Source organism: Mycteria americana, chromosome 8 (genome assembly GCF_035582795.1).
Source record: "Mycteria americana isolate JAX WOST 10 ecotype Jacksonville Zoo and Gardens chromosome 8, USCA_MyAme_1.0, whole genome shotgun sequence".
NCBI lineage: Eukaryota > Metazoa > Chordata > Aves > Ciconiiformes > Ciconiidae > Mycteria > Mycteria americana.
Window position 1 is genome coordinate 7109477 of NC_134372.1, and position 10527 is coordinate 7120003.

Genomic DNA, 10527 nt, shown 5'->3' on the forward strand with positions numbered 1-10527 from the left:
CAGTTATTTATGTAGTATTTCCTGTTTGTCAAGTAAGCCTTTTAACTGATGATATCTAGTCTTAAGTTCCAAACTAACATCTCGAATCTCTCCAACCACAGATTTAGCAGTAGCGATAAAGAAGATTTTGCAAAATGTGACACATGCATTTCTTGCTAAGGCTGTATTCATTTTACAGGTTACTGTAATTTCAAGCATCCCCCTATGTAATAAGAATTTTTAACAGCTTCAAACATTGAAGGATTGTTGTCCAAGCATTGAAGTTGGTGTCTTACTGTATAGCTATTGCGTTTAAGGCCCCAGCTCAGAGCCTTCAGATTTCCTCACAAAGTGCATCCTGACCTAATCCAAGTATATTTTGAGCATATTCTTACTCTACAAGTTTTGAGATGTGTTTGGGGGGAGGAGGGGGCCTGTAACTTCAGAAGCTTGTAAAGAACCAAATGTAATAATAAGCAGCAATACCAGGATGAGCTGCTTCTAGCCTGTGGGGAACTGTGAAGTTATTACTCTATTTTTGCTTTATTGTCCCATTAAAAGTGCTGCATTGTATTTAATGTTGAATAAAACAAATTTCCCAAACTGTTCCCCGTTGAAGCGAGGTGCACATGCATGTTTTCCCAAAGATTGTAAGGAGTCAGTGGCAGCTTGTGATCAACCTCTACTCAGAAACTTTTTTGTTTTCTTTGCTTGATGGTAGTGTTTTTCCTGAGGCTAATGTAACTCCATAACGGCAGTGTTTTCTAAAGCCTGAACTGTTTGTTGAAATGGCGTAACCAGAAGTAGGCTCCTGGTGACATTTCCCCTCTTGACTTTTACATTAGACACCCCAGATGAAATCTGGGGTCACCAATAGGTTCTTTTAAGGTTAATTGGTTTATTTCTATTTCAGCCTGGCTCTGCTAGCAGCCTGGAGGGTCAAAAGTCATGTCGTATGAGTGTTTCGCAGAGAAAGGGAGCAGTTTTGCTACTCTACATGCATGTTTTACAAAAACTGTACAATTGTGTATTTGAATGAAGCGTTCGATTTGATAAGCTGTCACAATGGGGTTTTGAGGTGACAAAAATCCAAACCAGAAGAATGACTTGCTGCATCCCACTCGGGAGAAATTGTAGGTCTGATCACTTCTTGTTGGTATTGTGCACAAATTCTGTACTGAGGTTTTTTGTGTGACTGTACAGAGAGAAATGCAATAGCTCAACCATACCCTGTCCCCTCCATCAAAATTAAGGGCAAACCTAGTTGATAATGAATGATACCTTTTCTCTCCTTTTTGGTTTTAAAATCTTTAAAGTCAGTAGTCTTTTATCCATATCCTGTGTTTGGAGCAGCTTTATAACTTTCTGAACTGATGCATACTTTGCTTTTGTGGACTGGGGAGAAAAGTTATTCAGGGCTAAAATACTGCTGTTTTTCAAACTTTACATTTCACAGTTATAATAATTCTGATGTCAGTGTAATGTTTCTGAGGGTCTGCGTGTTTCTACATCCTATCCTGCTATCTGTTCTGAACCGAGAACTTTCATTTTGTGTGTTAGCCAGGAAAAGGTTTGTACTGCAGAATTTTAAAAACATCAGAAAACTACAAAAAGTGACTGAGTGCTAGGAAAGAACTGTACTATTACTTGGTAAACTTACAGTATTAATTAATAGGATAAAATATCTGAATTTTCTTTTAAAAATTCAGAATCCAGTAACAGAATTAAGTTATTCCATCTGAAGTCTAGAAAATCTTTCATGTGGTCAACTCCACTACTTGGAATAAGGGCAGAAGGTCAAGTCATTAATTTGTAAATGCTTGTTAATAATTTTTTACAACCTCACACATAATTTAGATGCTTTAGAGCTGATTAAAACTAGCAATAAAAGGGCTGGAAAAATTCCCATCATCTTTCAATTGCTGGCAATATATTCGTTCAATCATGGTACCAAATCTGTAAATATAATTTCAAGAATTTCACAGTTTGCGTACGTAAAACTTTTGCTGTTACATAGTTCAGCAAGAGGCACTTGTTTCGAATAAACATTTTCTGATGGCTGGCTGCTTTGGAAAATTGTGTGGCATGGGGAGAGTTAACGTGTGGTGGAGGAAACACGTGTTGCTGCAGAGCAATAAGAGGGCTCTGTTGTAGAGCACGCAGTAGTGGGAGGGTGGGAGAGAGGTTGGAGAGCAGCCCTACTCATCGTACCTGGCTAGGGTTTTGATCCGCAGTCAGCAACATGAGGAATCAGATAGACCTGCTGGCCACTGTCACAGTTTTGGGAGTGCTGGAGCAAGGTAAATGTCCTTTATATAATGCTAGGTAGTATTAAGCTAAGTCTATTAAACTTTGTGGAACTTGGTTCCTGTATTTTGCTTGGAGTCTCTGAGGAATGAACATTGCTGTTTTCCAACATGGTAAAATGATGCAAATGTTTGGCCATTCATGGTGGAAGTGTCATGCCCGAGGACATTCATTATTTAACAGGGACTAAAATGATTTGCAAACCTCAAAGCCAGCATCCTAGAAGGAAATGAAATTTCAGTTTTACTTTTAAACTTAAAACCATTTCAACAATAGAATGTCTTTAAAGTAAAATATTTTCTGTGATTGAATTTTAGCAGGTGATTTGTAACTTAGAGTGGCTGGAGGTAGCCAAAATAAAGGCAGGTTAATAAATATGCTGATGAAGAGGTCAGTGTACAAACATACATCGTATGTATATAGAAAAGAGCATCATGTACGCATGTATTTCTCCTCTGTGACCGATACCGGTATGTGTTCAATTCATAGAGCTTAGCTGCACGGAGCAGACGACGAGATGAGTTGACAGCACACAGTAATTTGGAAAGTAAGGCAAGCCCTTCTGGTCAGAAATAGACACAGACATCTTCAAAGAATCTCAGCGACTTCTCATAATTTAAATAATAGGTTTGGGTAGACCATTTAGAAAGAAGTAGTAGTGTTGCCAAGCTCTGTCTACCTTTTGTGTTTAATTGTGGGTCCTTTGGGCAAAGACCTTTCCCCCTGGGCTTCAGGAGGGTCACGGAAGGGGACGCTGCCCCTGCCTGGGGTGGGGACAGAGCCCCCATTTTATTAAAATCTTCACATTTCTGTGAGGGAAGGTTTATTTGTGTGTTGGGTTTTTTAATTACTGAATTAATTCACTGTAGAGCTAATGCACCTGTTTGCTTACAAATGGATGTGAATCTCTGAGCAGCCTGATGTATTTTTAGCCATCAGATGACAAATCTCTTAATGTAAGCATTATTTAAAACACAAATATGCTACTTGGAGAACAGAGTTAAAGATTTCTGAATTATCAGTAATTTCCTCTCAAACAATTTACAGAGAAATATCAGCAACTACAAATGGAAGATACTTTTGTCTTAGGATTTTTTTTGTTATTAAACTAAGTGGGGATGGAGGGAGTGCTTAGTGCACAAAGAGAAGGCATGAAGAAAACTTGAAATTGAGTTACGGAAATGTTGCTAAGCCCTTTCCCTTGGGAAACCCTCAGTAGCAAATTCCTAGATAGCCATTTTGACTCAAATACATTTGTGTTAAGAGAACTTCAAGTATTTTTTAAAGGTTGCAGCCTTAGGCGTTTTACTTTTGTGCTATGCAAACCATACATAGGTGTGAAGCCACCAGATAAATAGCAAGCATTTGCGCTTTATCTACGTTAGATCAAAGTTTTTATGGTCTCTGCATGGGAAACTGAGGAGCAATTACAAAGTACTATGTGTTTCCTTTCTCTCTACTAGTAAGAAATACGTGTGCTAATGTCACCTTGATTCAGAGCTGTGCGGTAGCTTTTCTTGCATATTTTGAAAGGCCATTCTGTAGGTGAGTTGCTGATCGGAGATTCCTTCTGAGAAGGCAGAGCACTGAAGCACCGACATGCGCTATACGTACAAATACTCTTCTATCACATCCTGATGTAGGAAACGTAATTTAATGGCTGGGCTTAGTACAGCATTGGTTGATTTTTATTTTTATTTTCTTCTTAATTTTCTGGGACCCCATGGTTTCCGCGTTCTTTCAAGTAACCTTCCCCTTTTTAATTTAGTTACGCTCAGTTTAGCAAAGCTCTGAGCTTAGTGCTCTGTAGATACATGCCCCTGCCCTGTGTTGAACACTGTACCAGAGAGCAGAACAATGCTACCACAGTTGTTCCCCCCCCCCCTTTTATTATCGCTTCGATGGAATTAAAGCTTATGCAATGTCACTGACTGTCAGTCCCCACAGAGCTCGTTTGCCAGGTTCACTCAAATGTCGCAGATAGCAGCTAGTGGTTTGACAAGTTTGTGAACGTAAACAGAGAATGAAGGTCTGGCTGATACTTCCACTGAGGAGCAACGTGCAGGGAGAGCTCAGCCTCTATGAGCCACAGGGGAATCCACATGGGAGTTTAACCTTGAGACATGAATCACAAAATAATAGTTTGAAAGGTTCTGCAGAGTAGATTGAACTCTCTTCCCTAAAAGTCCATGCTGAGAAGGCTTGTGCAGTGTCATTTTTTTTCAACACCTCATTCTGAGAAGTGCTTTTGGAGGGTGATTCTTCATCCTTAATGCTTCACCTGTACACCAGGTTTGGCAGACAGCTAGCCATCCTCCAAAAGGCTCTTGCCCCTCTTGGGTGGTTGTTTTATCTATTATCCATCCCTAAGCGTAAGGGAGCTGTTGCAGGACTTGTCTGAATATTTGCCCCTGTGTACAAGCAAGATGTTAAGCACAGAGTTGATGGAGAGGTTGGGTCTGAAGTTATTCTTACCGTGCTCATCAGTCACAAGAATGCTACATTAGGAAGGGTGCAGATGGCACGAAGCAGGATGAAGACCGTTGCCCAGCACAGTCAGGCTTATGCCACAAGCCAGAGCTGCGCATGATGCGGTAACTTTAGCTCAGTCCATTTCTTGAGAGGTGGCTGGGATGAGACCCTGAGAGCATTAAATAGTTGTGTAGGAGAGGTGTGCTTATCTGATGGGAAGAGGAGGTGACAGGATGGGTCACACTTTCATCCTCCTTTCCCCAGAGCTCTGCCAGCCGCTGCTGAATTGCCAGTTGTGTGTTACTGCAGACCTAGCTGTCTGGTTTCACAGAGGGGGTGCTGTGTTGCATCCTGCCGCATCTCGGAGGCAGGATGATATCCTCACCCTTGACCATAATCAGCGTGCTACACGCGAATCAGGAGGGGAAAAGCAATCTAGTTTCTCCCCAGCTTTCTCTCCCAGCGAGCCTCGTTTAGAGCTGGGTCACTGCACATGGTGTGGAAGACACTAGAACACGTGGATATTTTCTTAAATGAATGTCTGTGTATTTAAATGGATAATATGTTGTGTAATACACGGGTCACATAGCATCAGATTATTTACATTTCTAATTCCCTTTTCTTCTACATATGTTCTAATGCTGTTCTGCAGGCACGCATGGATCTGTCTTGTCTTTAATCTTGCAACATCTGTCCCTACTTTCCTTCTCTCTCCTGCTGTTCTGCTTTTATGTTCTTTGTTAGAATAAGACAGTCCACAAGGCAGTCCTTGCAGCCTGGCTCCTTGTCTCTCTGTTTGATGCTCTGGAAATGTTATTATGTTAGGACTTTGCTAATCCAAGTGACTCGCTTAGCAGCATGCTGCCACAGCCACCAAAGTAATTGTTTTTATAATTTAGTTTTCTCTTATATGAGAATCCGCATTTTCCATAAAGGCAACAATGTAGTGGTGTGCCTAAAAGAGAAATACTTCAAACATCAGCAATCACCTGTGGGAGTAAGAACTTTCATCAAGTAGTACAACAGTCCAAATCGTCATGTTAACAAGTTTTTATCATTAAGACGTGACTTTCCATGTCCCTTACAAATGTTCAAAGGAGAAATGCAGCAGACGCAGACTTAGTACCTCAGCCCAAACTTGGCACAGGCAGTCATTGGCAGTATGGCTGCTCCTTGAACTGCTCAAGCCTTGGGAGGAACGAAGTGGAAGAAATAATTACCCCCTTCCCCGTTTTCTTATATTGCCATGATTACGAGCATCTCTAATTGACTTAATGATATCCCAATGCTTCACAGTTTGGATGCTGCTCTGTGACACGGTACCACCCTTGTACAAAAGCTTTGCGCCCGCTGGGTATAGTGGGAGGTGTTATACGTTATTCCCATCAGGCTGGCTGCGGGTGTACTAATGCTCTAAATACAGAGTGCAAGATTAAAAAAAGAATTGTAATTCTGTGATGGGATGTGGACTCTGTAAGGTTTTAATGTGCGCTGCTGGCCTTCCTGGGCGTTTGATCTGCTGGGGAGCAGCACCAAGGGCTCTGCTGCTGCGCGCTGGGCATGAGACTATGCAAAGCGGCAGCCAGCACGTCGGCTCTGCGGTACACGCGCTCTGCTAGCATAACCAAATCTGAATTTAAAGTACGAGCCTGAAATAACTGGCACATTTATTCTAGATCATGTGTGACAGCCCTGGACTGTGACAGTATCAGCTCTTGTCCTCTAACCACTTGCTTGATTCCAAGCTAGATAAAGCTTGGCTAAATTAAACACAGCTGGACTGTTACTGTTCCTGTGTTGTTCTTTTTTAGCCTATTTTGCACTGCAGGTGATCTATGCCCGGCGGAAGTACAAGATCTCCCCTCCCGAGACAACAGGTCACCCTGAATTTGATCGGATCTTCAGAGCTCAGTAAGATTTTTACTTTTTTGTGGTGACTCCATGTAGATATGATTTGAGTCAAATGTCACTACCAGGGAAGACTGAAGTCACCCTCAAGTCAACTTTGCACTTATTGCTGCTGATACTAGGTATTTTTTTTTAATGCTTTGCGTGCAGAAGTCTGAGCTTTGATTTGGAGCACTTTGCTCTGGCTGGAGTGTTTCTGTCCCTCCACGATAATCCTCCTTCTGGCATCGTGAGAGGCAGCCAAATTACAAGTTAGTGGCTGTATGGAAGAGGTGCTGAGCATTAATACACTATAATCGTTAAGTTTAATGTTAATGTTGGCTCCAAATTGTGAGCGTAGCTGAACCTATATTAATAACCTAATATTTGCTTATAAGTTTTTGCTGTTGAATTGAAGCAAAGGGCCTTGCTGGCAGAACCAGCTATGAGGACTTTTTTTTTTTTTAAGCCATTGTACTGTGAAAGCCGGCACTTGCGGGCCCATGCCGAGGGCTGTTTCTTTTTGCTCTGTTCCTATGGAGAGAGCAATGCTGGAGATAAACTGGAAACGTTCACAGATCCCTTTGGCTTCCAGCAAGCACCAGATTCCGTCTTTCATCTCAGTCGTGCTGTTTCATAAGCAATTGAAAGGAATTGGCCGGAGCTGGTTTGAAGGGTAGTTTGAGGATGGCACTAAATCCTGAACAGAGCAGCTGCGTTTCCTTGCCAGTGTGCAGGCAACATTTGTGGAGTGACAAAAACACCCGCTTCGGTCCTTTTGCGATGCAGTGAAAGGCCAGCCTGCATGGGAGGCATCAGCTTTTGCTAGCTGGGTAGCTGTTGATGAGGCTTTTAATTAAATACCGGGCTGTGCGTAAACAGAGTCGAGCTGTGGGCTGCGGCGTACCAGGAAGCCCTCCGCTCTATTCTGCAGAGGAGGCGACCTCAGGGAACTTGAGTTTGTGGAGGTATTATTTCACTGTGGGCTTTTTCCTCCCTTTATTCTTTTCACTGTGCAAAAAGATACAAACGGATAATTTGTTTTGATATATTAAAAAAAAAAAGAGGGGAAGAAAGGTACTGATTTATTACTCACTCGTGGAAACCTGGCAGCCTCCCCTCACTGAGGCTCAAACTACATTTGCAGTGGAAGGTTCTTCAGAGTTTTTCCAGCTCCCAATCTGGCTCTATTCCCTGAGGCTTGGTAAATTTTTGGCCAAATTTAAGATTAAATTGCCTAGGGAATGGTAAAATGTAGGAGAAATCGAGAAACAAAAGCATTGTCTTTAATAGCACAGCTCCCATTGTCCTTTCTTGCAGAAAATCTGTATTTTTGGCACTAAAAGAAAAAGGAAGAAAGAAAACCCGGCTGCAGATCTGATCACCTTCTGCTGAATTAAATCAGGAAGAAGGCTCCTTCTTGGCGCATGACTTGTGTGACACCCAAATTTGAGCTGTGCTCGCCCAAGGGGAAGACAAAGCTCCTTAAATAATGTCAAGGAACCTCTACCCACGCAGCTTTTAAGCTGTAGCTGCAGTAGATGTCTGTGAAGGCACTGTGTGCGGGGCCGAGGACGGAGCCTGTCAAAGGTCCAGCAAAGACACATCTCCATCTCGGCCACAGCTCGTTGTTGCAGGGTCCACGTCAATGTGGGCGAGGTGAACGCTGTGCATTGTTTGGGTGCTTTTCTTCTCTAAAATACAGATATTGTGTGTCCTTGGTCGCAGAAAAGGCTCTTTCTCCCCAGCACAGCAATGTCTCTTATCGGCCCTTTCAGTTTGCTCTGATGTGTGTTTCCAGCTCACCTCTCTGGCCTCAGTTAACCAGTCTCTGACATACAAGGATGCGGTTTTAACGCTCATCTCTGGTTCTCACCAGGGCGAATTGCTCAGAGTACTTCCCAATCTTCATCTCGCTCCTCTGGGTTGCTGGAATCTTCTTTCATCAAGGTAAGGGGGATGGGGGGAAACCTCAACCCAAACTACATGCACCACATGGTCAGCCCTGAATTGGTCAGCCAGTTGGACTAGATGATCGTTGTAGGTCCCTTCCAACTGAAATAGTCTGGTCTAGTCTATTCTAAACGAAAAAAAAAAAACAAAACAATTTACATCCCATTGCAGTTCAGGCACGTCCTCTCTGTACCCGTGAGGCTGTTACTTGGGGAAAGCAAAGTTCCTCTTTGGCGGGATGGACTGAGGAGTGCCCCAACTCCGGTGTGCATGAAGCTGCTGGTAGCAGCCGAGCTGGTCTCCTGCCCAGACGAGAGGTTTGGTGGCATCGGCAGCCTATGCTCCTCCGCCAGTGCCCAGCTGTTCCCCCCGGCTTCTCCTCTTAGATAAGGTCAGGCTGCCAGGGCGGCAGCGGGGCTGGCAGCAGCGGGTCTTTCTGCTTCAGAGGCTGCTGCTTCCTGCTGCACCGGGGAAGGTGCAAGCTGAAGCTGAGCTGCAGCTCCAGTACCCAAATCGCTATGTCAGAACGAGAAACCATAACCCAACCAATTAGACATCCACCATCCATCCCATACCAAGAGGGTTTAGGGGATTTGGCTGCCACCACAGGCAAGATGTGAGGAAGGACCACGGCAGGGAGCGTTGCAAAGCCAAGTCCCAGGGCAACTTTGGGGGGTAGAGGGAGAAGGGAAGGGAGAAAACCCATTTAAACTCTCACAGCATTTTAAAGCCAAGTCCCCCTGTGTTTGGTTCTTGTGGCCATGCCCCCATCTGCAGGGGGAAGCGGGGGCATGGGTGACTGAGCTGGGCTGCAGCTCCAGCAGCGTCTGGGGACCCCCAGCCCCATCAGGACTTGGCTCCCCTCTCCCCTGCAGGTGTGGCCGCAGTGTGTGGGCTGCTGTACCTCTACACCCGCTTCAAGTATTTCCAGGGATACGCCGTGGCTGCGCAGGGACGGTTAGTACTCGGGGGCTGCAGGCACCCCAAACCAACCCAGGGAGGCTGGGTGCAGGATGCGTCCCCAGGGCAGGTTTCCTTCCTGTGGGTGGGACTGAAGGCATGTTTGCATCACCCCCTTCTCCTCCCCTCCTGCCCCCACACGCTTGTGGCCCCACCAGCTCTTCCCCAGCACAGTCTTGGAGGAGGATTGGGGATGCCAAGCCATCGACAGCATGCTTCGTGCCCCGGGTCAGCTGGCGGTGTCCGACAGTGTTTTCTCTCCACACAGGTTGGGGCCGCTGTATGCCAGCGCCCGGCTGCTCTGGTTGCTGCTGGGGCTGGCAGCGGCCGGGCTCCTGGCACACTTCCTGCTGCCCGGCTCCTCTGCATGGATGGCAGCACTGGCACGGCCCTTCCAGCTGCTCGGCACCTGGTAAAGCAGGGCCGTGGCTCTCCCAAGCTCACCCTCGGTGGAGGGGAGGGACTCGCATGGCGTGATCGGTGACTGTCTCCTCAGCTCTGTGTTTACCTTTGAAGGGAGGTAGATGCTGGCACTCCTCTGCTGGCAAAGATCCCCTCTTCAGAGATAATTTCCCTTCTAGAAAGCAAATACTGCCCAGCCTCTGCCCCTGCTAATGGGCTTCACTGCCAGGTTTTATAGCACCGTCTGCTCTAAAACCTCTAATGCCTTTGGCTCTGCCTCGTGGAGCATGGGTTGACCTGTACACTGTCATCACTCCTCCTTACTGCTGTAATGATCTACGTTGAAGGATCACACCATGGATACACAAAAAATAAATTCCTTTTCTCAGTAGAAATCACCTGTGATTGTCAAAGGTGCTTGGGGACCAGGTGTGAGAACATCCGAGGGTTGCATGGGAAAAGCTGCTGCACTAACTTGAAAGGATGGGTAAACTTGTCTAAAACCTTATCTAAATTTTGGGAAAAAAGCCTGACTCTAGTCCAGATGCTAATGCCTCTGTTTGGCAT

At 44.9% G+C, this 10527-nt stretch overlaps 1 protein-coding gene across 1 annotated transcript; it reads left to right on the forward strand.

Annotated features, from left to right (window-relative positions):
- The first annotated feature begins 2213 nt into the window (after window positions 1–2213).
- LOC142413489 (leukotriene C4 synthase-like) lies at window positions 2214–10314 on the forward strand. The gene is made up of 5 exons (XM_075509680.1): window positions 2214–2279; window positions 6570–6669; window positions 8525–8595; window positions 9474–9555; window positions 9827–10314. The coding sequence occupies exons 1-5, from the start codon at window positions 2222–2224 to the stop codon at window positions 9972–9974; spliced, it is 459 nt and encodes a 152-aa protein (XP_075365795.1). The 5' UTR covers window positions 2214–2221; the 3' UTR covers window positions 9975–10314.
- The last annotated feature ends 213 nt before the right edge of the window (window positions 10315–10527 follow it).